General features: G+C 58.2%; 3 protein-coding genes and 1 long non-coding RNA gene across 6 annotated transcripts; 2 read left to right on the forward strand and 2 right to left on the reverse strand.

Annotated features, from left to right (window-relative positions):
- Nucleotides 1-1,808: 1,808 nt before the first annotated feature.
- Nucleotides 1,809-5,759, reverse strand: LOC110479627 (ectoderm-neural cortex protein 1). Of its 2 annotated transcripts, none has more exons than XM_021547018.3 (3): nt 5,702-5,759; nt 3,258-5,063; nt 1,809-2,338 (listed from the first exon to the last, which is right to left on the reverse strand). In XM_021547018.3, the coding sequence occupies exon 2, from the start codon at nt 5,046-5,048 to the stop codon at nt 3,279-3,281; it is 1,770 nt and encodes a 589-aa protein (XP_021402693.1). In that variant the 5' UTR covers nt 5,049-5,063; nt 5,702-5,759; the 3' UTR covers nt 1,809-2,338; nt 3,258-3,278. The 2 variants fall into 2 exon arrangements, with proteins under 2 accessions (XP_021402693.1, XP_085418634.1); XM_085562508.1 differs by having other exon boundaries at nt 5,690-5,759.
- A 1,840-nt stretch (nt 5,760-7,599) lies between these two features.
- PEX11G (peroxisomal biogenesis factor 11 gamma) lies at nt 7,600-11,164 on the reverse strand. The gene is made up of 5 exons (XM_021547015.3): nt 11,081-11,164; nt 10,233-10,409; nt 9,668-9,846; nt 9,460-9,510; nt 7,600-8,647 (listed from the first exon to the last, which is right to left on the reverse strand). Exons 1-5 carry the CDS (start codon nt 11,144-11,146, stop codon nt 8,422-8,424), a joined length of 699 nt encoding a protein of 232 aa, XP_021402690.3. The 5' UTR covers nt 11,147-11,164; the 3' UTR covers nt 7,600-8,421.
- Nucleotides 11,165-11,190: 26 nt separating this feature from the next.
- On the forward strand, nt 11,191-12,206 carry LOC110479630 (uncharacterized). Its single transcript, XR_002466961.4, has 2 exons — nt 11,191-11,504; nt 12,077-12,206. It is a non-coding gene; the product is annotated as an uncharacterized LOC110479630 (long non-coding RNA).
- Nucleotides 12,207-14,346: 2,140 nt separating this feature from the next.
- Nucleotides 14,347-25,294, forward strand: ARRDC2 (arrestin domain containing 2). 2 transcript variants are annotated; one of them, XM_085562516.1, is made up of 8 exons: nt 14,347-15,340; nt 22,012-22,078; nt 22,169-22,316; nt 22,657-22,759; nt 23,020-23,276; nt 23,390-23,549; nt 23,793-23,944; nt 24,030-25,294. In XM_085562516.1, exons 1-8 carry the CDS (start codon nt 15,085-15,087, stop codon nt 24,081-24,083), a joined length of 1,197 nt encoding a protein of 398 aa, XP_085418642.1. In that variant the 5' UTR covers nt 14,347-15,084; the 3' UTR covers nt 24,084-25,294. The 2 variants fall into 2 exon arrangements, with proteins under 2 accessions (XP_085418642.1, XP_021402689.1); XM_021547014.4 differs by lacking the exon at nt 14,347-15,340 and adding an exon at nt 20,798-21,114.
- Nucleotides 25,295-25,540: the final 246 nt, after the last annotated feature.

Genomic DNA, 25,540 nt, shown 5'->3' on the forward strand with positions numbered 1-25,540 from the left:
CAGTGCTGTCCCACTTGGATTGCTTTGCCTTTGAGCCTAGTAATGCCCATGTGAGTTGCCTCTTCCAGGTGTGACTTTGGGCTGGGGTTTAACTCCTGCAGCTGGAGGCACAGACACATAATGGGGATGTGGGCTAGGAGAGGTCTAGGTTCAAGGGATGCTGAGATTTTAAATGAATTCTATTAATTCATGAGGATTTCTACCCAGCAACCAAATTCACCTCTAAACCAAATTCACCTACAGCTCAGCTGGCCTGAACCTTCTGGCACTGAAGCAGCGAGTGGATCCAGGCATGGAAATGTCAAACTGGGAAAACAGGTCTGCTGGGACGACTCAGGCACGCACCAGTGAAGCTCCTTCGTTTTCCCCAGGGTACTCGGGGAGCTGGGAGCTGGTTCCTGCCAGGAGGAGGTGGAGCTGGAGGGACAGGCCGGGGCTCTCTGCCAGGTGAAGGAGGATGAACAGAAGCAATGCAGCCCGGGCTGGCTTTGTTGCTGGCTTTGTCGCCCGCAGCAGGGAGGCACCGCGGAGCAGCCCAGCCCAGGTGTGCTTGGAACGCCGGTTTTCCCTGGGAGGGGTTTGCTAGGAAGGAGAGAACAGCAGCAGCAGAGCTGGGGCTCACTCCCCCAGCTGAGAGCACCCGAGCCTGGCTCAGATAACGCCCAGCAGACGGATCCGTGCTGCTGGAAGCTGCTCCATCCCTGGAGCGGGAGGCGGATGTGGCGGGGAGCCAGCGTTTATTGCTTGGCAGCATAAACAAAACAGCTGCTGCTGCTCAAATGGCCATGAATGAAACCTCCACTCCTCCGGCTCGCTGAGCACAGTCGGACTCTGTCCAGCCCTCACGAGTAGCTGGAGATGTAACAAAGGTGAGGCAGCTCCTGGCTGGGTAACAGGGTTGGAGACACTTCCCCCAGCTGCTGGTCCCAGCAGAGTCCTGTGCTGTGACTTTCCCCTCTTGCCAGGCTGGGAGCTGCTGGATGGTTGGATCCCATGATCTCAACAGCCTTTTCTGGTCAAAATGAGTCTGTCTCCCTGCTGCTGCCTGTGTGCTCCAGGTGGGCTGTGGGCTCCTCTCCCTGCAGCCTGATGAGCTCCCGTTGGGCTCAGCCAGCAATGGAGAGGAAGCACAACAAGAGTGCATGAAAAAAGGTCCAGCCTCGGGGCTGAAAATGGCAAAAGCATCAGAAAAGGGGTGGAAATGAAGCCGATGCATCTGCTCCAGCCCCCAGCAGCAGGGCAGCTCCCTTCCTTCCCTTCCTGCCAGCTCTTGCCTGTGCAAGCAGCTCGGAAGAGCTGTGACATTGATTTATTTAATTCTGAAATAATGGATCACACCCAAACCATGCTTCTGTGGTGAGACAGTTGGTTGTACCTTTGGTGCCTGTTTCCTCTGACCATGCTGATTCCTGTCTCACCTCCTCCCCTTAACAGAACTTTTCTTTCCCAGGCACTGCCTCCCCTCACCTGGAGCAGGGCATGGAGCACACAGCCCTTTGGGACAGAAGGCAGCACCTTCTCCCATTCTTTTGGATAGTGAGGAAACCCCACTCTGTGGAGAGTGACCAGGAGAGGGCAGAGAATACCTTAATCTTTGAAATTTGGAAGAGATTTGTGTCTCCTTCAAAGCTAGAAGGCAGTGTGAGATCTGAGCTTTCCTCAGTCCCAAGTTACAAAGATACAGGAAGATCTGAGCCCTTGATTTGGACTGCAGCAGGGATTGCTCCTCACTGTTCTACTAAATACAGTCTCAAGTGTGGGCTGGGAAAACCTGCACCTTAAGCACACAGAACAGGCAAGGGACATGGTGGATTTTATTCAGATTTATTGAAACAGCTCCAGGCTGAGTAATAAACACACAAAACTGCTGTATAAAAAAGAAATAAATGCGCAGAACCAGCCCGTGGGCAAAGTACTGCCACATATTCTGACACTCCAGGCTACTGCTTGGGTGCTGCAAGTCCCAGCAGTGCAGTCCTACAGCTGGTCAGGAGTGTCCTGTCTTCTTTCTAGTATCACTGAAACCAAAATAATCCCTCTGGTTCCTGCTCTGAGATCACACGAGTTAGGAGAAAACTTGGAAACCTTTTGCTGTCTCAAGGGACAGCACAAGCTGCCAGCCCAAGGAGGTCCCTCCGTGCCTGTCCCCTCCCTGGCCTGACCAAGGGGATGATTTGCAGGAGCAATTCAAAGCCAAAACCGAGTTGCCTTGAGCCCTGCTGGTGCTGATGGCACCCAGCTCACAGAGTTGCCAGGTGGGAGGAGGTGCTCCTGCTGCCTGTGTGTTCCATCTGGATCCTCAGTCAAGGGAGGCACTTGGCAAAATCAGGTGTGAAGCCTGTGGTGCAGAGCAGAGTATTGTGAGACCAGGGCACAGCAACCCCAACCCCATTCCTCAGGCCTCAAATCCCAGAGAAATCCCAGCAATGCCTGCTGATTCCCCTCTACAGCCAGGAATTTTTCTAAAGGTATCACTGGATATTTTATTACAGGAAATAATTTTATTTAGACAGTACGGCTCTTGCAAGGAGAAAAGGAAAACCCTGCAGGGTCTGTGATTCACTGGCATAGTTTCTGCCAAAAGCCTTTAGAAAGATTTAATTCCAGTTGCAAATGTTGAAAGTCAATCTCTGTGTAGCAGAAAAGCAATGGCATGAAAGGGACACCAGGGAATAATTAGAAGCAGAGAAACCCTGTGTTTATACATAGACAAGGCTTGTCTTATAAATGCAATTACCCACCATTCTGGGACTAAATCCCAGCTATAATCTTGTTCTGGCACCAGCTCACAGCCCTGGCGTCCCACAAGACATTTGGGTGCCACTGGCAGATTAAGTGTGGCACCAGGAGGAGGAGGCTGTGCTAAAAGCAGCAGCCGGAGCCGGTGGCACCACGGGGTCTGTCCCAGCTCCTGCAGACAGCCTGCCTGCAAAAACATCGGCTCCTCCAGCCTCCCCACCCAGGGACGACACCCAATCCCTGCACACAGCATTCCCCAAAATCTTTGCACGGGCCAAGATGCCAGGTTAAGAATCTTGTTATTTATACTGATCTCCCTGCAGCGTTTCAGCACCTAGAGAGACCTTCTCTCCCCTGCAGGGTTTTTAGATCCCACACTACCAGCCTGGAAGTTTTGGAGCTGATACTCACACAAGGCTGCTCTCTTGGACAACTCCAGTCCAGAGCCACGTGCATCTGCCCCTCAAGTTTTAACCTGGTACAGAGGAGCTCTGCTTGACCCACGAGTATTTATTTACCTTCCAGGTCCCTGGCCACGCTCAGGCTGACAGGTACTTCCAGGTGCTGACGAAGGCGGTGGGGATGAGGGAGTAGGGCACCGTGGTGACGCTGCTCCAGGTGTCGGACGAGGGGTCGTAGCAGTCCAGGGTTTTGCAGCGCTGAGCCCCGCAGTAGCCCCCCACCACGTAGAGCCTGTTCCCTGAGGTGACAGCACGGCAGCTGATGCACTTGGCCGTGACGTCCCCAAACTTGGACCACTGGAAGGTGTCGCTGTGGAAGCGGTAAGCGGAGCTGGCGGAGAACTCCGTGTCCCCGCCGATGACGATGACGTGGCTGCCCACCACGGCGGCGGCCGTGTAGCGCCAGGGCTGGGGGCAGCTGGCGGGCACCGTCCAGCGGTTCTGGCAGGGGTCAAAGCACTGCACCTTGGGCAGCTTGTTCTGGTTGGCGCTGGTGCCCCCGAACACAAACAGCTTCATCTTGGCCCCCACCACGGCGGCGTTGCTCACGCCTTCCCGGAGAGGAGCCACCAGCGACCACTTGTCCAGCTGAGGGTCGTAGTGCTCCACCTGCTTGAGGGACACGGAGGGAGAGGCCGGGAAGGCCCCGTTCATGGCCGTGTGACCCCCCACCACGTACAGGCAGTGGTCCAGCTCGGCGGAGCCGTGGCCAAACCGCGCCACCAGCATGGGAGCAGCTTTGGCCCACTCGTCGTGGAGGGTGTCGTACACCCAGACGTCCCTGGACGCGCCGTTCTCGGAGCCCTTGCCGCCGGTGATGTAGACCTTGCAGCCGATGGCGCAGGCGCTGCACTCCTTGCGGGGGCTGGGGATGTCGGCACGAGGGATGATCTCGCTGGTTTTATGGTCCAGCATGTAAATCTTGTCGCACATGAAGGTCTGGCCCCCCAGCAGCAGCAGGGCCTGGCTGACCTTGCGGGGCCGGGCGCAGCACCCCGTCACCAGGCCGTCGTTCTGCAGGATCTTCATTTTGCAGCGCACGGCGTCGGCCACGATCTCCTCCCCCAGCTTGTGGCTGGTCACCAGCTTCTCACAGGCCACCTGCTTCCGCAGGTAGGGCTCGGGCAGCAGGGCCAGGCGGACGGAGCGCAGCAGCTCGGGCAGAACTTCGTGGCGTCGGGGCAAATCGTAGCGGATCCAGCCTATAACGGCTTCATAGACCAGCGTCTCATCCTCCACCTCCAGCTCCTCGCTCTCCACCAGCTCCAGCAGCTTGTCTTTGGGCAGTCGGAGGAAATCTTCAGTCTTGCAGAGAGAGGTGAAGTTGGCCAAGGCCATCCTCCAGGACAGCTCCAGCAGCCGCTCGCAGCAGTGGGCATCAGACAGCAGGAGCATGTTCAGGCAGTTCCCAGGGTAGAGATTCTTCTCCAGAAAGTCAGCCGAAGCATCCCGGATATCCTGGAACTGCAGCATGTCCCCGGCCTCCAGCAGGGACTCCGCGTTCTCCTCGTTGATCAGCACCCGGGCTGAGTAAGCGTAGTCCAGCAGCAGCTCCAGCACCTCGGGGTGCAGCGAGTCGTGGAAGTTGACCTCGGCATCTCTGCTCTCCTTCAGGCCCCCGCTGAACATGGCGTTGAAGTAGCGGCTGCAGGCGGCCAGGACGGCGCGGTGGCAGGGGAAGCTCTGGTTGCCTGCCCGCAGCACCACGTCGGTGAAGAGGTTCTGCTGGCGGAGCAGGTTCAGTTGGGTGAGGAGGCTGTCGGCGTGGCCCGGTTTGTGGAAGAGGTGGATGTTCATGGAGCCCGAGCTCGAGCGGGATTTCCGGTTCTCGTGGCTGCTGACGGACATAGTGCTGAGGCTGCCCTGCGAGGCAAAACCGGCGAGTCAGCACGGGCAGCGCGGTGCCGGGCCCGGCACGGCCGGGGCTGCGGCGGGACGGCGGCCGCCGAGAGGAGCGCGGTACCGGCCGGTACCGCACCGCGGGGCACCGAGCGAAACGGGGCACCGGGAGCTCCGCACAAACACCCGTGCAGTGCCCAGCTCCGCCGGGCCTCACGTAGCACCGGGGAGGGGGCGATGTGCGCTCCCGGTGATGCCCGCGCCCAGCCCGCCCCGCGGTCCCGCACCCAGCTCAGGGTCTCACCCGCCGCCTGACTCAGTTATTCTGCACCCGGCCCCGCGGTTCCGCACCTGGTCCAGTTGTCCCGCACGGTCCCCCCTATCTCGTACCCGGTTCCGCACGGTCCCCGTTATCTCGCACCTGCTCCCGCACGTGGTCCCGCACGGTCCTCGCTATCCTGCACCCGGTCCCGTATCCAGTTCCGCACCCGGTTCTGCACCCGGTGCCGTACACGGTCCCGCCCGGTCCCTGCTATCCCGTACCCGGTTCTGTACCCGCTCCCGCCCGATCCCCACTATCCCGTACCCGGTCCCGCCCAATCCTTGCTATCCCGTAGCCGGTTCCGCAGCCGGTCCCCGCTATCCCATACCCGGTTCCGTGCCCGGTTCCGTTCCCGGTTCGGTGCCCGGTCCCGCCCGGTCCCGCTCCGCTCCGGCTCTGCCGCCGCCCCTCCGCCGCCGCCGCGTGGCCGCCCGGCGCCGGCCCCGCCCCTCCCGCCCGCAGCCAATCAGCGGCCGCGGCGGGCGGCCGGCTCGCTTTGTGAATGGGAGGCGGGGCCAGCGGTGCGCATGCGCCGCGCGCTGCACCCGCCCTGCCCGCCGGCAGCGTGGCCGTGACCCGTCCCCGCGTGTGCGGGGGTCCCTCGGTGTCCCCGCGTGTGCGGGGGTCCCTCGGTGTCCCCACGTGTGCGGGGGTCCCTCACTGTCCCCGCTGTCCCCACTGTGCGGGGGTCCCTCGGTGTCCCCGCTGTCCCCGCGTGTGCGGGGGTCCCTCGGTGTCCCCACGTGTGCGGGGGTCCCTCGGTGTCCCCGCGTGTGCGGGGGTCCCTCGGTGTCCCCGCTGTCCCCCGCACTCCCCCGGCCCGAGCATCGCGGCGCGGCCGGCGGATCCGAGGCTCCGGAGCGCGGCGGAGCTTTGCGGACGGAGTCACCAAGGGCCAGGAACGCGGCGGCCGCGGGATCGGCAGCGCCTGCCCGCGGCCTTTGGATCCCGGCCTGCTGCCGAGGCAGGGCGGCACTCGGAACCAGCCCTGCTCAGCAATTGTGCTCCTGCTTGGAGCCCCGCTCAGAGCCGGCCCGTCATCGGCACCGCCAGCAGCAGCGCAGGCGCTTTCCTGCCCGAGGGACACTGTCACTGTCTCTCAGGAGCAAGAGACGAGTTGGGCTGATGGCCACGTCAGAAAAGAGAAGAAAACCACCAAGTTTGGGGAGGATTGGGTCTGCCTGCACAAATCCTGGTGCTAAAAACGAGCGAGTGCTGCCCTGGAGAAGGAGCAGTGGTCATCACAGGTGTTTAAACACTGTGTGTCAGCAGGGATCAAAACACCTCAAGAAAAAAATACAAATTCCAGAAATTCTGAATTACCCAATTTTGATTTATCTCTGCACGCTCCAGCTTTACAAGCTGCAAATTAAGGTCAGTTGTTGAGGAATTGATGAAGCAAATGCACTTAGAGCAGCTTTCTCTACATTAAAATGAATGCATGGTTAAAAACGTTATTAATTTGGCATTAGAGGTTATGCGAGGTTTCTTGTTTTTTTGTTTGTTTTTTTTTTTAAATTGCCTGAGCTACAATTGTCCTGCATAGTATTAGCATTAATACTGTACTGTATGAATACCTAATAGTATTGTCCTGTGCTGAGCAGTACAGTGAATCCTGGAGGGATGATTCAATGGGGCTAAGAACACCAAAAAAAATCTGATTTATTATTAAAAACCACTAAAGTGCAGCCAGAGCCACCACAGTGGGTGACAGGACCAGGCAACAGCCAGAGGACTTGGGTCTTCCCCCTGTTCAGGCACAGGACTGCAAAAAGGAGAGAATAAACAAGAGTCTCCTCCAGTTGTACCAAATCCTGTCAGTCTGCAAATCCCCAGCACAGCCACATCCTCAGGGACACCGCAGGCTGCAGGTCCAGATAAACACCAAGGACAGGGCAAAGGATAAAGAGTATCCAGGCCTGAGTCTGCTCTTTGAACACAGGGAGGACACAGCTCCCCGTGTCCAGGCCAGAAACAACGCCACAAACCCAGGTCAAAGCTCCTGAGAGTGCAGCATGAGCCGTGCTGGGGGCAGGGACACGCAGAGTAAGCACAACTCTTTTCAAAGGATGCAATTCCATGGCACTCGGGCAGGAGCTGGCAATTACTGCAGCAGGAGGAAGGCTGGTGACACATGTGGAGCTGCAGTTCACACAGCACTCATGCTTTGGAGCTTTCCAGAACCAAAGATAAAGAACTTCTCCCTGCAGTCAGGAGGAATGATCACTCAAGGCCACCTTTCAAGCATTTGTGGCGTTTATTACTGGCAACGCCCAGAGCTGTAATTGCAAAACCCCACCTCGGCGTTGGTTTGATTGCTCCTTTGAAAGGTGATGAATAAATTTCCTGTTTGTTTTTTTTTTCCTTTCCTTAAATAGAAAAAGGTCGGTCGGTAGCTGCTGGAGCCTGGTGGAAGAGCTCCACCCGGTGGCATTCCACAAAGGCACAGCTGGAACCTCAGCTCTGCGGGAAGGCTCCACTTCAACAATTCTCCTTAAACGGGCAAGGCAGGCCAGGAAGGTCCAAGCTGCTTCCAGCAATTTCCTGCCCCTCTCACCTCTAAGGAAACACAGGGGTCACAAACAACACCGCTGCTGGCTCCTGAATGAGCCCAAAGGCCAAAACACCTTTAGAACTGCCAGGATGGGGGTCCCATCCTGGCTCAGGTGCAGCACCAAGGCCAGAGTGTGACCTCACAGGCTTCATCCCCTACCAGTCCTCTGTGACAGAACCTGGCCACTGTGCTCCTTCAAGTGACAAAAAACACTGGGAGGTTGCATTTATCTTTTGGGACAGATGGAAGCAAATCTTTCCCCCACAGTTTTGCCCATTGTAGGAGATTCTTGATTTTCAGAGGATTCACCTGAATTATTTCTCTGATGAAGAGTGATAAAAATTATCAGCTGCAAACAATCCCTTCTGCAACAGGCATCTGGATTCCAGTCCTGATTATGGGATATCTGGAAGGACAATCATCAACCCAGGAAATTAAAATACACCCTGCCTCACTCAAGGCACTTTTACCATGTGAAAACTGAGCTTGTGAAGCTCAGTTCTGGCTTAAACAGCTTCAGAATTTGCTCCTCTTGATGCCTGGTAGATTCCAATCAGGGAGGAGATGGTCCCCAGGAGTCCTACCAGCCAAGGAGGGAACTTTCCTGCCCAGAGGAACCCTGGAGGCAGCCAGTGGATGGCGTTGGAAAGATCTGCTGTGTCCATGAGGATGCTCAGAACTTCAGCCTTCACCTGGGCTCTCAGCTTCTGCTGCTGCTGAGGTGGAGAAGTGCTGCAGGAAGAAAAGGTGATGTTAGTGACAGTCCTTTTCTCACCCACAGATGGGGCAACTGAGAGGTGTTTTGAAAACTTTTATTCCATTTTCAGTCTCATGTGAAGGGTGAGACAATACCGATGTTATAATTCACACCATCACAATCAAAAGCCAGTTATTTCCTAATTACAACACATTATAAGTGTTTCTTGGCCTATCAGCTACTACAGTACATCTTTTATACTTCTATTTCTCCAAAGTATCTAATCTTATTTAAACAAACATCATTTGAAACTTGTTTCTAGTTCCATTTCTCTTTCAACACTGTCTAATTCCATAGCATTTCTAAGTCAGCAATTCTCATCTCAAGGTTTGCATACAGATGCACACTGTGTGAGCCTTCTGTCAAACTTTGAGAATTTCCTACAAATCCAATTTCCCACATTAGTCCAGCACGTCCTCAGAACTTTGATGGCTACAGATGAGAGCTGGTGGGTGTGGGTGAGTTACAGGAAGGATGGAGAGGGACTGGGGGCAAGGCCTGGAGGGACAGGACACAGGGAATGGCTCCCACTGCCAGAGAGCAGGGCTGGATGGGAGATTGGGCAGGAATTGTTCCCTGGCAGGGTGGGCAGGCCCTGGCACAGGGTGCCCACCCTGGATCCCTGGCAGTGCCCAAGGCCAGGCTGGACAGGGCTGGGAGCAGCCTGGGACAGTGAAGGTGTCCCTGCCATGGCAGAGGTGGCACTGGGTGGGCTTTGAGGTCCCTCCCAACCCAAACCGCTCAGGGATTGCCTGATCAGCCCTACAGCCACGGAAGGAAATCATACCACTTGTGCTGGCTCAGTTTCCTTCTTAACTGGCACAAGATTCTCAGGGACCTGAAAAGAACACAGTTATTTCTCCTACAGCACCAAACAGGAGGAGTTTGGTTTTTTATCTTTTGCACTACGAGCTTCAGGGAGGACGAGCAGCTCCCAGCGCTTTGCTGGAGCCCGGTGCCAGGGCGGGCCCACCCGGTGCCCCTCCCGGCCGTACCGCAGGATGCCCAGGAGCAGGGCACAGCCCCACAGCGCCGTGCTCCGCGCCCACCAGCGCCGGGAGCCGGCGCGGACGATGCCGACATCCGCCGCCCACGCCAGGTGCTCGCAGGGGTAGTAGAGCTGGTTAGCCACGTTACAGAGCACCGAGAGCCCCCGCACCAGCGCGTCCTCGCCCTGCGGGGAGCGGCACAGAGCGGCACATGGGGCACGGGGGATGCCCGGGACCCCCGGGGCCGCCCAGGACCCCCGGGATCCCCGGAGCCACGCTCACCTCGGGGGATGCCCGGGAGCTCCGGGGCCGCCCGGGACCCCCAGGGCCGCGCTCGCCTCGGGGGCTGCCCGGGACCCCCGGGACTGAGCTCACCTCGGGGGATGCCCGGGACCCCCGGAGCCGCCCGGGACCCCCGGGACTGAGCTCACCTCGGGGGCTGCCCGGGATCCCCGGAGCCACCCTCACCTCGGGGGATGCCCGGGAGCTCCGGAGCCGCGCTCGTCTCGGGGGATGCCCGGGACCCCCCGGGACCCCCGGAGCCGCCCGGGACCCCCGGGGCCGCGCTCACCTCGGGGCCCAGCCCGTAGCTGCAGCTGTGGCGGAGCATGGCCAGGTCGTCGAAGAGGCGCAGGGCGGTGCGGCAGGAGCTGAGCTGGGCAGAGGCGGCCAGGAGCGCCCCGGGCAGCCCCGCGGGGCCGGGCAGCGCTGCCCCCGCCAGCTGGCAGCCGTAGGACAGCGCCCGGACCTGCGGGGCACGGCCCGCTCAGCGCCCGGGGCCACCGGCTGCACGGCCCGGAGGAACCGGGGCGGGTGTTCTCCCTCCTCTGTCCCTTCTCCTCTCCTTAATTCACCACTCCGTCTGTCCCTTCTCCTCTCTTTAATTCCCCTCTCCGTCTGCAGCTTCTCTTCCCGCTACCCAACTCCCACTGCGCTGTGCTCCGGGACTGCCATTCCCGTTTCCATCCCGGCATTTGCCGGTAAAACCGGGATTGTTTGCGCACCCTTTGCCTTCCAGCGCTCCTTCCCAGCACCGAGCACTTGGAAATGCCTCGGGTGCTTCCTTCCCCTTAAGGGTGGGTCCCTACTGCAGAGTCGGGTCCCGTCATTCACCGCCCGGTACCGGAGAATTCAGACCCCTCTCCTCACTCGGTACCGGAGAATTCAGACCCCTCTCCTCACTCGGTACCGGCGGGCTCAGACCCCTCATTCACCGCCCGGTACCGGCGGGCTCAGGCCCCTCTCCTCACTCGGTACCGGCGGGCTCAGACCCCTCACTTCCCCACTCCCTGCCCGGTACCGGCGGGCTCAGACCCCTCTCCTCACTCGGTACCGGTGGGCTCAGACCCCTCTCCTCACTCGGTACCGGCGGGCTCAGACCCCTCACTCGGTACCGGCGGGCTCAGACCCGTCACTCACCGCCCGGTCGCGGCCCCGGTGCGTCTCCAGCGCGGCCACGAGCCCCCAGAGCGCGCCCGCCGCCATGGCAACACTTCCGGGTGTGCGGGCGCGTGCGGGCGCGGGGCACGCCGGGAAGGAGGCGGACCCGTCGCCATGGCAACGCGGCCTGGCTGCCCCGCGGCCCGCCCGGGGCCGGGCCCCGCTGTCCGTGTCCCTCGCGACCCCCGCACCCCTCCAGCGAATCCTCCATCAGCCCTTTTCCCACCCTCCGCTTTCCCCCTTCTGGGGCTTCCGGGCTGGCCTCGCCGCTGTGCTGGTGTTGGACCAGGCCGCGGTTGAGTCAAAGAAATCTGGGAAACCCAACTTGAAGAGGCCCACAGAGATCTCACCTGGAGACAGGGAGATCTTCCCTTGTCCCCCCTGAGGAGACCTCCCACCCCCGGTGAGTGCGGCAGGGGAACATTCTCTGTGGAGGCAGGGATGGGGGGGTTTCCACTTTTCCATTCTCAGCACGTGGGTCCCACCTGCTTCCTCTGGGCCCCAGCGGCTCCGTGCCTGGGCACAGAGTCACACTCGTGCTGCTGTTAATTAAAGCTCCAATAACTACTTGGATAGTTTGCTTTCTCTTTTTACAGCCCAGTATCACAGAATCCCAAAATATCCTGAGCTGGATCCCGCAGGGATCAAATCCAGCCCCTGTCCCTGCCCAGACCCCCCAACAGCCCCACCCTGAGCAGCCCTGAGAGCGCTGTCCAAACGCTCCTGCAGCTCTGGCAGCCTCGGGGCCGGGACCATTCCCTGGGGAGCCTGGGCAGTGCCAGCACCCTCGGGGGGAAGGACCTTTTGAGTAAATCTTCCTTTGAGTGAATCAATCTGATTTATGAAACAGGTTCATAGCACTAAGCAGAGCCACTGCCAGCCAAGCTTTTGCTGCTGGACTTGAGATCCTGGTGGGTTCCTTCCCACGTGGGATATTCAGTGATTCTAGTTGTTCTACACTTGCTGTATCCTCAGGTGCTGCAGTTTTCTCACCTGGTGCACCACATCCTTGTTCCACAGTCTCGTGACTCACCTCACTGCAATCTGCTGTCATTCCCTTTGCTACTTCATTACGTAAAATGAATAAAATTAATGATTTCTGGGACATGAAGCAATGTCTTGATCTTTCTTCATCATTACATTTGTTTTTAAAAGTTGTTTTAAGTTTATTTTTGGGAGGAAGGAAAGGATTTTGATCAAAAGCTGTGCATAAGCAACCTCAGGAAGGGATGTGGTTAGAGCTGGTCATGGAAGGCATTAAGAAAATCCTCCTCTGACGTTGCCTCCTGTTTCTCCAGCAGTTCAGAGAGAGGGTCCCTTCATGCCATGGATCTGTGTTTAAGCCATTTGATTTGCTAAATGTGGAACAGATCATAGCTGAATTGGTCTTTTCCTTGGCCCTAAACTTCTGGAGCAGCTCCATAACTACCATATGGAGTGATATTCCCATAACTGCCATGTGGATTTCTTCATTTGCCTCCTCACCCTGAGAGTTGTTTTCCTTTTGGGCGAAGGTTTTGAGCAAAGTGCTGGCGGCAGAGGCGGCCTTTTCCTGTCACCAGGGGAAATGCACACAGGTATCTGTGACTGCAGAGCTTTCCTGGTGCTGCCTCCTCATTTACTGCCTCACGTAATGAAAATGAAATAATTTTAATTTTGATTCCATCTGTCAGCAGACGGAAGTTGTGTCATGCTGGTGCCTCACAGGCAGCAGAGGGACTCCCCAAAGACGTGTCACAGCAGGCCCAGCCTTAACAGGCTTGGATTAACCACAGGGGAAGTGAGTTTATAGCCAGCACTCCCCTTGGAGTGTGCTCCTGAGCTACCTGAGATGGACCAGTGAGCACCAACCCCTGTCTGCTCCAGCCTCAGTGGGAGCAGAGTCGTAGATGAGAAATGTTGTGAAGGGAGAGGGAAGACAGGCAACCAAATCCCTAAACCAGGGAGTGTTGGAGGGAGGTAGGAGGTGACTGAAGAGCCCCACAGAGGGTCAGAGGAGGAAAATTGTCATGGCTCGAGGTGTCCAGCCAGGGTAAACACCTCTGCCCTAGCAGCAGAGAAAGCTGAGCACCTGCCAGGTACCAGAGACAGAGGATGCTCAGCTGCCCGGGTGGGGTGACCCTTTAGGTAACAACACTCAGATCTTGGGGCTGCCAGGTTCAGTGGTGCCACCTGCCCCATCCCAGCGAGCTGAAAGCTGTTTTGTCTCCTCAGATGAAATGCTCATCCTGGCGGCTGTCCAGGAGGGCACAGAACCTCTGCAGGGCTAAGCAGAGAGGCAAGTTCACACCCAGGTCCGGGAGCCCACTGAAATCCAAAAGGCAAACTCCCAAGTGAGCTGTGTCCCCGTGGGGACCCTGGAAGGGCCCTGTCCCCAGAGGAAGGTGATGTCCTCCCTCCCCCAGCGACGCTGACGCACTCTGAGCTGCCTACACGGCGTGGGATCCCAGAGCCGTCCCCGCGCTCTGCTCTCGGCTCTGTGTTGTCACGGGGAACATCTATTGCTCAGATTGAATGAGGACACAAGGAGGTGTTGTGGCAGCAAGAATAAACACTAGGAGATTAGCCCAAAGGTGTGGGTGACACATCCCACGGAGAGCCTCTGGGCAGGCCCCAGGGTGGAACGAGGCGGGTGGGGCAGGGGGAGGCACAGAGGAAGGGCAGGGGATCAAACAGAGCGAGAGGCACCCCCAGGGCTGGCCGGAGGATGGGATATTCTGTTTATCTGGGATATTCTTATTATCTGTTTGGATTTTGGTGTCAAGGCCAGCAACCAAAGGTCAGTGAACAGTAGGACAGCGAGGCAGCTCTGCCCAGCTTGTGATGAGCAGGCTGTTTTCCTAGAGGTGAGCCCTGTGTTTTTGTAGAGTTGGTCACTCACATGGGCTTCCTGACTGCTGAGCTTGCACTAGCTCTGTTTGGGATCTAGGTGTGTTCCAGAGGGATTGGGGGGGCTGGTCAGCCCCTTCCCTTGGGGGTTGAGCGAGCAGGGTGGCACAGCTGCCACTTCGGGAGCTTTTCATGCACACGGCTTTGATTCCTCGGGACCCTTTGAGCACAGGGCTAGTGAAATTTCACAACTGCTTCGGTCTGTGTGTGAGCAGTGCCTGGGCCCACGAGCCTCGTGCTTTCCTTTATGGATTTGACTCTTTATTTTTCAGGAATGAGACAATCTCTGCTCCACACGTGCTTCAAAGGAGCCGTGCACTCACATCTTCCAAGTGCACACAGGCACTCCTATCAGTCCCTCATGCCAGCACGTTGTTAAACATCTCCAGTCAAACACCTCAGTTGCAACATTTGGTGGAATAACAGGGACTTGCATCTGCTCCAGGTCTGCCCCAGAACTTTGATGTGACCCTGAGGTGGCATTGCCACCTTGCTGCTGCAGGAACAGCCACGGGGATAAGTGCTGGAATCACCCTTGGAGGCACCAGCTGGCTGGGAGAGCTGTTGCTGGGCGTCCCTGTGATTATTCACATTCTTTTTCACGTGGATTTTAGTGCAACCTCAGACTGTAAAGCCGCTTTTTGGAGTGAGTGCCTCAGCTTTCTGAGCTCCTCTCCCATTCCAGCAGTGCCCCAGGAATGCCTGAACCAGGAAGGCCAAAGAGGCTTTCTTTGATTGCGCGCTGTGCGAGATCTGCCAGCACGGCTGGCGGCGTGTGTCACCCCTCCCTGCCAGCACAGCCACCGGCACGTCCCGGTGTCACGTCGCCGGTGGCTGTGACTCAGAGATAAGATGAAGGCACATTTTTTCCCCGGTTTAAAAACACGTCCCTCGTCACCGCGGGACATCGTAGCCACACGCGCATCAGGCCGCCGCCAAAGCATCGCTGCAAAACAGGGGCTCAGTCCAGCCCCCGGGAAGGCCTGCAGGGTGGGGCCAGCCAGGAACCGCAATAAATTCAGGAATTTTGGTGTAGCCTTTGCTCTTCCTCCTGTGCCTGGAAAGCTGCGGGCAGGCTCCGGCCCGGCGCAGCCATGCAGCCGCCGGGGCGGGTGCGCAGGCTGGAGGTCAGGCTGCAGGACGGGCCGGCCCATGGCGGGGGGCAGCTGCTGCACGGCTGGGTGCGGCTGGAGCTGCGCGGGGCGCTGCGGGTGCGGGCGCTGGAGGTGTGCGCCCGCGGCCTGGCCACCGTGCACTGGCTGGAGAGCTACAGCATCGGCCTCAACGTCGTCTACCGCGACCACACGGCCTGCCAGACCTTCCTGTACCGCCGCCGGCAGCTCATCTCCGGTAAGGGCCTGGCACTGGGCTGTGCCGGGGGGGCTGTGCCAGGCTGGGGGGCTGGGATCCCCTTGGGTGGGTCTGTGTGGTAGGGCATGGGGTTGGCACCCTCCTGGATGGGTCTGTGTACCAGGCTATGGGGTTGGAACCCTCCTGGATGGGTCTGTGTGCCAGGCTATGGGGTTGGAACCCTCCTGGATGGGTTTTGGATGGGTCTGTGTGCCAAGGCTGTGGGGTTGGCACCCTCCTGGATGGGTCTGTGTGCCAGGCTATGGGGTTGGAACCCTCCTGGATGGGTCTGTGTGCCAGGGCACAGGAATGGAACCCCCTTGCTTGGGTTTTGGATGGGTCTGTGTGCCAGGTTATGGGGTTGGAACCCTCCTGGATGGGTCTGTGTGCCAGGCTATGGGGTTGGAACCCTCCTGGATGGGTCTGTGTGCCAGGCTATGGGGTTGGAACCCTCCTGGATGGGTCTGTGTGCCAAGGCTGTGGGGTTGGCACCCTCTTGGATGGTTCTGTGTGCCAGGCTATGGGGTTGGCACCCTTCTGGATGGGTTTTGGATGGGTCTGTGTGCCAGGGCACAGGAATGGAACCCCCTTGCTTGGGTTTTGGATGGGTCTGTGTGCCAGACTGTGGGATTGGAACCCTTTTGGATGGTTCTGTGTGCCAGACTGTGGGATTGGCACCCTCCTGGATGGTTCTGTGTGCCAGGCTGTGGGATTGGCACCCTCTTGGATGGTTCTGTGTGCCAGACTGTGGGATTGGAACCCTCTTGGATGGGTCTGTGTGCCAGACTGTGGGGTTGGCACCCTCTTGGATGGTTCTGTGTACCAGGCTATGGGATTGGCACCCTCCTGGATGGTTCTGTGTGCCAGGCTGTGGGGTTGGCACCCTCTTGGATGGTTCTGTGTGCCAGGATGTTGTGTTGGGACCCCTCAAGCCGCTGGTGTCCCCTCAGAGGAACATCTGCCCTGTGGGTGTCACCGACCCAGGCAGGGCTGCTTGCCCCTCTTCTCACCTTGGCTGAGGGTTTCTCTCCCTGCTGCTGGTTTCCAGGAGGCTGCTGGTGAACCCAGGGCTTGGGAGCACCAGGGATTTGAGGCTTTTGTTGTGTTTGCACAGGGAAAAGCAAACATGAGTGTCTGCTTACAAGTGTGGGAAGAGCACTTAGTGCTTCAGCCAATGTTTGCTTTCAGGTCCCTGATGCTGGCACTGCGTGCCCAGCTGGCACATTGCTTAGATCTGCTGCAAAAGGACAAACCACTTGCATGCCACAAGCCATTCTTTGTGTGCTTGGGATGAAATGATCCAGAGCTGAGGGATATGGGGTGTCTCAACTGTCCATCCACTCAATAACTCTGGCTTTTCTTAGGAACATGCATGTCTTTTATCCTCCCCTCCAATAACAGTGTCACAGCCATTCCTCTGCTGCTTTTCCTTCCCCTTTCCCTGTTTCCCATGGCCTGGTTGCCCTGCCCTGGACATGTCTCTAGGGCTTATGCTGAGGGCATTTCAATGTGTCAGTGGCCAACTGCAGCCCAGAGAGTGGTGCCAGCCCAACCTGGCAAATGTAGACATTGCAGGAATAAACTGGAGGGATGGAAAGAGGACCTGAGTTGGCTTCCTGGAGGTGTTCCTGTCTCTGGACTGCACTGGGAAGGTGATTTCCTCTATTTCTGGACAACTGTGTCCTGCCATCTGCTCCAAACACCTGCACTGCTCTGGAGTTTCTGTCTTTTGGCAGCAGCTCTTCCATGCTGTGCCTAAGGATGTCCCCTTGGCAGCTGCACCTCCACAAAGTGTCCAAATTACAATTAAGCCCTTGCCCTGAAGTGAAGGTCTTGAGCACTTGGTTGTGCAGTACTTGGTCCATGTCCCGTTAGCTCTGAGGTGACAGGGGGAGTTTTATCCCCCATTATCCCTGCAGGGAATGTCTGTAGGGAAGCCACAAACTGCTGCCAGCACGTTTGGATTCTGCTGCTGGGATTGTGTGCTCCAGGAGCCCCTGGAGCCATCTGGGGAAGGGCACTTGGGCAAGAGCTGCAGGAATTGCAGGAGCTGCTGGGCCTCACAGGCACCCTGCACACCTCGGAGCTGATGGTTCCTGGCCCTCCCTGGCTGCACAGGGAATGCCTGGGGGGCAGAGAAAGCCTCACCAGAACTTGGATTTTATTGTCTCTGTCCATACCCAGATTCCTTTTCTGCCTTGTGAGAGGGACACGTGTGATCACCGGGATGTTTTATGGGAATGAACAGCAGAGAGGGGCTGTCCTGCAGCCAAAATAACTTCCTTGGGATCCTGCTGTCCCCTGTTCTGTCCCCAACAGCAGCGTGAGGGCCTTCCTGGTGTCAGCTGGTGAGAAACGTGCCACCATCCAACTGTCAGTCCCTGTGACTGCTCCTTTCTTGTTGCTTCTCCACGAGATCAGCCGTGTCTGCGTGGTGTTTAAAAAATGCAGGTTTTGTCATGGTAACAAGGCAGTGCAGAGGAGGGAAGCCGGGCTCAGATAAGCGCCCTCCCTTCTGCTCTCCCCTCAGCTGAGTTTATCTGCAGTTTCCTGGCAGGGTGGTGAGTGCTGGCACTGGGCTGCTGCGCTGAGAGACAAGAAAAAAGCAGGCAAGAAGGATGTTCAGGCAGGGCCTTTGAACGTGTGTTGTGTAATCATCTGGGAGAGGAGCAGGAGCAGAGGAAAAGACAGGGGGTTAATGGGCAAAGGCAGCAAGGAGAGCCCTGGACTCTTCTGCGTGAGATGATGGGAGGATAGGAAACATAAATCATTGTTGTGCAGTGATCTTTTCTCTCCGAGGATCCTGCAGCACTTCCCAAAGGTGTAGGTCCTGCCCTGGTGAGAGGCAAACATCCAGAAGCCATTTTATTTTCATGGAGACATGCAGGAGAGTTATGGCACCAGGGCTCTCCTTCCTTTGCGGGGTGGCCCTCAATCAGCACTTTAATCCTTGTCCATACACAGCAATCCCAAATCTGGCAGGGATGGGGCTGGTTCCTCAGCCTGGGAGCACGTGCTCGTGCCAGGCTCTGCGTTGTCCCATCTCACCCCACATGGGGCTGCTGCCTTACCCATTTACCTGCTGCATTCCCTTTTCCTCGTGTGACTCCAGGTGTGGTGGGGAGAAGCCACCAGGTCCAAGCAGGGGTCAGGGATGATGAGCAGGGCAAGGTGTCAGCTCCTGCCGGGAGCAGCTCCAGCCTGGCCAGACTCTAGATGGGGCTGAAGAGTTGGAGATGGTGCCCTGAGTGCTGTGCCCGGCCTGGCTGGGCTTGCCTTGGGCACCCAGGGCTCTTCCTGAAAGGAAAGCCCTTGGCTGTGCTGCACCTGGGGGTGGCAGGAGAGAGGAGAGACCCTCTCTGGGTGTGGGGGTGCCAGAGGGGTCAGCGAGGGGCTGTCCTCCCTCCCCACCGCAGCGAGGGACAGCCGAGGGCATTGTGTGCACTGCCTCGGGAGGGAGGCTCCGTGCGGTTTGGTTTGGTTTGGTTTGGTTTGGTTTGGTTTGGTTTGGTTTGGTTTGGTTTGCAGGGATCCGCATCCCGTGGGCGAGGGCTGAGTCACGGCCCAGGGGTGTGTGCTGGGAGGAGGAGGAGGAGGAAAGGAGGAAGGAGCAGGATGCCAAGCAAAGAGAGGGGCCCAGCCAAGGCTCCAACCCCTCTCAAGAGCCTCCCCACCTCTCATGTCACTGCAGGGACAGCAGGCGCCTTCCCAGAGCTGGTGTCACCAGTTAACTCACGCTGTGACGTGCCTTCCTTCCTCCTTTCCCTCTCCAGCTTTTGCTATGATTCATGTTTGCCCGTGGCAGCAAATGGCAGTGCAATAAAACAAACCACAGTCCCCTTCCCCTGAGGAGGGAGACAGACAATTCCAGTCCGGCCTTGGAAACAGCTAAAGCAGTGCCAGGCTTCAGCCCAGCTCATTTTTTAAGTAGCTGTGATCAACAGAGTTCAGCACAGCAGGTCCTGCCCGGAATGGCTGGGAGCAACTCAAAAATCCCCAAAACTTAGGCAGCCAAATGCTGAGTAACATTTTGAATGCCTGTTCTGTCTTATCCCCCGCCCGTGCCGGGGGTGCAGGGCTCTGGTGCTCCACAAACACGATAGCCATCACCAAAGTGGAAGTTTCTAAGGCTGCATTAACCCTTTTGGGGGGGCACAGATTCCTTTCTCATCCCTCTTACAACATCTCGGGGTGCTGCTGATGGTGATGTCCACCCTGGCAATCACCAGTTCCCCGTTTTCACATTTTCACCTGGCTGAGCAACCAGCATGCTGCTGATGGAGCGAGTCCCTGGGCTGTTCACAGAATCACAGAATAACGAGGTTGGATGAGACCTTTAAGATCATCAAGTCCAACCCATGCCCCGCCCATGCAGGTGGAATTTGTGGCTCGGTTTGGGACACCAATCCCAGCAGGATCTGGTGGGGAACTGGCGCTCGCCTGGTTAACAGGGAAGAGGATTGCTCACCCTGTCGTTGCACAAGCTGAATCTCAGCCAGTTCTTGATTTCCTAGAACTGAGTGATGTCCCAGCCATCACCGCGTGTCAGGAGCCCAGATCCAGCTGTGGCCGGTTCCGAGCCCTGGGAATGGCTCTTGGGGAGGGAAGGATGTGGGTCAATGTGTGGTGTGGCCCTCGGCTCTGGCCCGGGGACACTGAAAGAGGCTTTCAGTGAGGAATCCCCCCCGTGTGACCCTGGGAATGGGGATTCTGGGCAAAGATGGGCTGGGACGTCAGGATTGGAGCTGCAGGGGGAGTTTGAGGGGCAAGGATGGGGATTTTGGGGGTCAAGGATGGGGATTTTGGGGGTCAAGGATGGGGATTTTTGGGGGCAAGGATAGAAGCTAGTGAGGGAGCTTGAGGGGCAAGGATGGGAGCTGGAAAGGAGTTTTGGGGGACAAGGATGGAAGTGGAGGGGAAATTTGGGGGGCAATGATGGAAATTGGAGGAGGGCTCAAGAATGGGGATTTTGAGGGGCAAGGATAGGGATTTTGAGGGGCAATGTTAGGAGCTGGAAAGGAATTTGAGAGGCAAGGATTGGAGCTGGAAGAGGATTTTGATGGTCAAAAATAGGAGCTGGAAGGGAGTTTAGGGGGGCAAGGATGGGGTTGGGGGTGAAATTTCGGGGGGCAAGGATGGAGCTGGAAGGGAAACTTTTGGGGCAAGTACAGAAGCTAGAGAAGGGCTTGGGGGCCAAGAATGGGAGCTGCAGGGACCCGGCAGCACACAGGGAGTGTCCCGCGGAGCACCGGCAGCGCCCGGCCCGCGGTTCCGCGGCGAAGTCTGGGTGCGGCACCGGGATAAGTCGGGGAGCCCGGAGCCGGCCCGGGGAGCCCGGAGCCGATCCGCACATGCTCCCTGCCTTGTTTTGCAGAGCTCGGCCCGGCCCGTCCCGCCCCGCCGGGGCCGCCCCCGGCCGCGCCGGGCGCTTAAAGCCGGGCTCAGCCGAGCCGAGCCGGGCTGAGCCGCATCGAGCCGGTCGGGGCTGAGCAGCGCCATGATTTTCGATCGCCTCAAACGCTTCTCCATCGTGCTGGAGGGCGCGGAGCGGGACGGCCCGGCCGCCTTCAGCCCCGGGCAGGCGGTGTCGGGCCGCGTGGTGCTGGAGCTGGCGGCGGCCGCGCGGCTCGGCGCGCTGCGGCTGCGGGCGCTGGGCGCTGCCCGCGTCCACTGGACCGAGTCCCGCAGCGCCGGCTCCAGCACCGCCTACACGCAGAGCTACAGCGACCAGGTGGAGTTTCTGAGCCACCGAGACACGCTGATGGCACCGCCAGGTACGGCAGCCCCCCGCCCCAGGGGGATGCGGGCACCCCCGGTCGGGTGGGGGTACCGGGTACCCCGGGATGCTGCGTGCCCCGAACACCCCATTCGGCTGAAATCGGGGTGCTGGGTGGGGGTACCGGGTACCCCGGGATGCTGCGTGCTCCGAACACCCCATTCGGCTGAAATCGGGGTGCTGGGTGGGGGTACCGGGCATCCCGGGATGCTGCGTGCTCCGAACACCCCATTCGGCTGAAATCGGGGTGCTGGGTGCGTGGCACCCCAAAATTGCAGGATCTGGGTACAGGGGACAGCTTGGCTGCTGAGTGCATGACACGCCAGCAAGCTGAAATTTGGGTGCCTGGGGTGCCTTGGGGTCTGAGCGCTCTGGGAATGGGCTGTGGATGTCCCTGCATGTTCTGGGTGCAGGACACCTCGGCTGGGACAAGACTGCTCCTTTTTTTTTTTCTCTGAGCTCTTCGTGGCAGGGAGGCAGCGTTGGGGAAATGTGGAGGTTCAGGAGCTCGTTTTGAGTGGCCTAAATGAACCCTTCAGCCCTGGGGTGCAACCTCTTGAGGGGCATGGGGGCTTGGCTGGCCACTCTCCCTCCAGCTGGGCACCTTGGGCTCTCACTCCACAGCTGTGGGGCAGGGTGGCTGCAGGATGAAGCAGAGCCCACCTGGGGAAGCTGCCCAGCTCTCCGGGGACGTGCCCCTGGGCCGTGCCTGTCTGCAGACCCATGGAATGCAGACAGTGCCCAGCTCTTGTGTCACAGCTGCTGCAGCTCAGCCCTGGCAGAAACTCTGCTGTGCCCTCGTGCTGCTCCTGGCTGGGTGCTGCTCACCTCTGACCCATCGGGGAGGAAGGTCTGTAGTGGGGAGCTAATCCTCCTCAATCTCTTTTGCCCACAGACAATGGTGAGGCCACTGTCCTGCAGGCAGGAAGGCACGAGTTCCCCTTCACCTTCCAGCTCCCTGAGTAAGTTGGTATTTTCGGGGGGAGAGGACATCTTGAAAATGAGGTTTTCTGAGCAAAACCCTTCTAAAATTGTTTGTTGCTCGTGCCCAGGACCCTGGCCACCTCCTTCGAGGGGAAGCACGGCAGTGTACGCTACTGGGTGAAGGCCAAGCTGCACAGACCCTGGTCAACAGTGAAGAAAGCAAAGAAAGAGTTCACTGTGATTGAACCCATCGACATAAACACCCCTGCACTGCTGGTGAGCTCCCCCTGCTCCACCCTGAGGCTCTGGCATCCAAAACGTACCCAGGAAGCCCACGGGGAAGGTGTCTGCCTCCCCTTCAGCATTGCAATGCAGGCCTGGTTTCCAGAGGGAATATTTTCCCCCCTGTATCTTGTGCCCTCCAGCATTACCTGGGCTGGGCAGAGGTCAGCTGTGCCTCTTTGCTTCTGGAAACTGTAATGCATTGCAACAGCTTCTTGCATCAGATACCTGAGAAGTTGCTGATGCTCCCCGGCAGGTTCTTGGTGCCAGGGAGGTGATTACTATGAGTTTCATCCTTAGTTACTAAACAGCCCAAATATTTCCCTTTCTGCAGGCTCCCCAGGCAGGTGCTAAGGAGAAACTTGCTCGTGCCTGGTACTGCAACCGTGGCCAAGTGTCTGTGACTGCCAAGATTGACCGAAAAGGCTACACCCCAGGTGAGACCAGGTGCTGGGGCCCTTGAACCTCAGCGAGCCCAGGGAAGGGGCTTTGGGTCGCTGTGAGCTGGCAGGAAATCAGAGAGCTCTGGTGTGTGCACCTGATGTGGGCAGCATCCTTGGGATGCTCCTGCTGGATGAACCCACGTGCCTGCCCTGTCAGACAGCGTGGCCAACCCTCAGTGGGCCTGTGCAGCAATTCCCTGAGGCAGGACTGGGCTTTCTCCCCTCCTCCAACGTGTGTGTGTCTGTTTTGGCAGGTGAGGTCATCCCCATCTTTGCTGAGATCGACAACTGCACGAGCCGCGCCGTGGTGCCCAAGGCTGCCATCATCCAGACCCAGACCTTCATCGCCCGGGGCACCAAGAAGCAGAAGAAGTCTGTGGTGACCAGCATCACTGGGGACCCCATTCCAGCTGGGAAGAGGGAGGTGTGGCATGGGCGGGCCCTGAAGATCCCGCCCGTGGGGCCCTCCATCCTCCAGTGCCGCATCATCCAGGTGGAATATTCCCTGAAGGTGAGGGAGCTCTGCAGGAATCCTCCCCTGCCCAGCTCAGGGGAGATACCTGCCCCTCCAGACTGGGAGAACACCACCAAGCTGAGCTTCCCTGCTGTTCTCTGTCTCGGCAGGTTTGTGTGGATATTCCTGGGACGTCCAAGCTGCTCCTTGAACTGCCTCTTGTCATCGGGACCATCCCGCTGCATCCCTTTGGGAGCCGCACCTCCAGTGTCAGCAGCCAGTACAGCGTCAACCTGGACTGGCTCAGCACCATCCCAGAGCAGCTGGAGGGTGAGCATCTCCTCCTCCCTGGGATAAACCCCCTGGTCAGGAGAGTGAGACACCAAGTTCTCAACTGGGCCAGTTTTGCTTTGCTTTAACCTAATTTTTTGGCTGTGGTGCTGAATCTCCTGGGTTCCTTCCTCAGGGAACTGAGAGGGTTTGGGAAATAGTGGGTTTGAAGCCCTTTTACCTGCGTGTCCCCCATTTGTGGAGGGTGTTTGCTATTCCCTGATGGTTCTCCTTTCTCTTCAGCCCCTCCTGAGTACTCAGCAGTCGTGTCCAGCCCGGAGGCTGAGCAGAGCCTGGCTCCTCCGTGCCGCAGCGAGCTCGGGGACATCCTGGAGGGTCCCTTCTTCGCCTACATCCAGGAATTCCGCTTCCGACCACCTCCTCTCTACTCCGAGGTGATGAATCCCTCTGGGCTGGGAGGCTGCTGGAGGCTGCCGTGTGCCTCTGCTGAGGTTTCTGACTGTGGCCTTGGTTCTGCAGGTGGATCCAAACCCCGCGTCGGACAGCATCCGCCCGCGCTGCATGACCTGCTGAGAGAAGCGTGACGATCCCTGGGGATGGCAGCTTGCACCCTGGCGGCGCTGGGGTCTGCACACGGGGACGTGAGACCCCCACCCCGCTCTCTCGGCCGCTCCTGTCGTGATTGTCCCACGGGCCCAGGGCCAGCACGGTGCCGTGGCCCCGGCACGGCTCGGAGAAGGGGCTGGCGGTGTGGAGCCAGGCAGGACACGCAGGGTTTGGAACTGCCCCGGGATTTGGGGGTTAGAGCAGGGAATTTGAGCCGAGGTTGCTCTCCCCTTGCCTGCAGTGCCACGCTCCAAAAACTTCTGTCGGCTCCTGTGTGGAAAACAGGAGCTTGGAGGCGTTTCTCAGGATTGCTGGGAATGTTTGTTTGGGTGGTGCTCAGGGCTGGGCCCTGGGCGATGCAGGTGCAGCCCTTTGCCTGTGGCTCACCAGGACTGCAGGTCCCCAGGGCAGTGAGAGCTCCTTTCCTGGCTGGATGAAGTAGAGGGCTCAGCCACTGCTGATAAGCTTTACCACAAGCCTGTGGGTACCTGCAGGGGGAATGGCTTGAGCCACTTAACCAAATTCTAAAGGCCTCCAAGGGCTGATACAAGGACTTGGGGGATGAATTTATCATCTGTGGCAGTGTTTTGGTGCCATTTACTAAGAACAGGAAAGGTGGTTCATGAGTGTCAGCACCAAACCGGCACAGTGTGCTGGTGCCTCCCCCAAGATGGGGCTGAAACCAACCCTCAAACTGTGATACCAGCACGGGGGGTTGGAGCTGTGACTGGTGGCCAAGAAAGAGAGAAGGAGGCCCAGTCTAAGGCTGGTGGCAGCCAGAGTTGCTGATGGGAGATGTGGAGTTAGGATGAATCCTTCAGGGCTGGGAGTCCTTGAGATGTCAGAGACCCTGGTGGGGTGAAGACACAGCAGCAACCTGTGCCCACTGGGTGGGAACCAGGGTGGGAAGGGTGAGCTGGATGTTGTGGTCAGGAGCCAGGGGCTGACCCCGCTCACTGCAGGAGGACCTGAGCAGAGTTTGGGGGCTGAGGACCTTTGCATTCCCTCACTGAGACAATCCCTGACCGTGCACAACCAATGCCAGCGTGCCTTGGGGTTGCTCAGATGAGTCTTTTCTATCTGTGAACACTTTTGTAATGACCACTCTTTGTCTCTACCCTTTTTGTATGACTTTTTGGTGGGGAATTTTTTGTCTGAAATAAATTCTTTAAACCAAACTGTTCCTCTTTTGCTTCTCATTGTCTGGAGCCATGCTGTGGCTGTTGGGATTTGGGAGGGCTTCCTGCCCTCTCTTCATTGCCCTGCAGGCACCCAGCTCCACTCTGTGCCCAGTCCTGCACTGGGATTAACTGGGTCACTCAGCCAGCACTGCTCCCCACAGGTTTGGTCCCTTGAGCCTCCAGCTCCTCCATATCTGGGCAGTCTTGACCCTTTTCCCCTTACCTGGGATGCAGGGCTAGGAG

The sequence above is a fragment of the Lonchura striata genome, chromosome 28 (assembly GCF_050655825.1).
Source record: "Lonchura striata isolate lonStrDom1 chromosome 28, ASM5065582v1, whole genome shotgun sequence".
Classification (NCBI taxonomy): domain Eukaryota; kingdom Metazoa; phylum Chordata; class Aves; order Passeriformes; family Estrildidae; genus Lonchura; species Lonchura striata.

What these genes read in the sequence shown, in the direction of transcription:
- LOC110479627 (XM_021547018.3), bottom strand. Translation starts at nt 5,048, where the DNA reads ATGTCCGTCAGCAGCCACGAGAACCGGAAATCCCGCTCGAGCTCGGGC.
- ARRDC2 (XM_021547014.4), top strand. Translation starts at nt 20,838, where the DNA reads ATGATTTTCGATCGCCTCAAACGCTTCTCCATCGTGCTGGAGGGCGCG. An exon ending in CACGCTGATGGCACCGCCAG is followed by an intron (nt 21,115 to 22,011) that starts GTACGGCAGCCC and finishes TTTTGCCCACAG; the next exon opens with ACAATGGTGAGGCCACTGTC. An exon ending in TTCACCTTCCAGCTCCCTGA is followed by an intron (nt 22,079 to 22,168) that starts GTAAGTTGGTAT and finishes GCTCGTGCCCAG; the next exon opens with GACCCTGGCCACCTCCTTCG.
- PEX11G (XM_021547015.3), bottom strand. Translation starts at nt 11,146, where the DNA reads ATGGCGGCGGGCGCGCTCTGGGGGCTCGTGGCCGCGCTGGAGACGCAC. An exon ending in GCTACGGGCTGGGCCCCGAG is followed by an intron (nt 9,847 to 10,232) that starts GTGAGCGCGGCC and finishes CGCTCCCCGCAG; the next exon opens with GGCGAGGACGCGCTGGTGCG. An exon ending in CTGCTCCTGGGCATCCTGCG is followed by an intron (nt 9,511 to 9,667) that starts GTACGGCCGGGA and finishes TGTTCTTTTCAG; the next exon opens with GTCCCTGAGAATCTTGTGCC.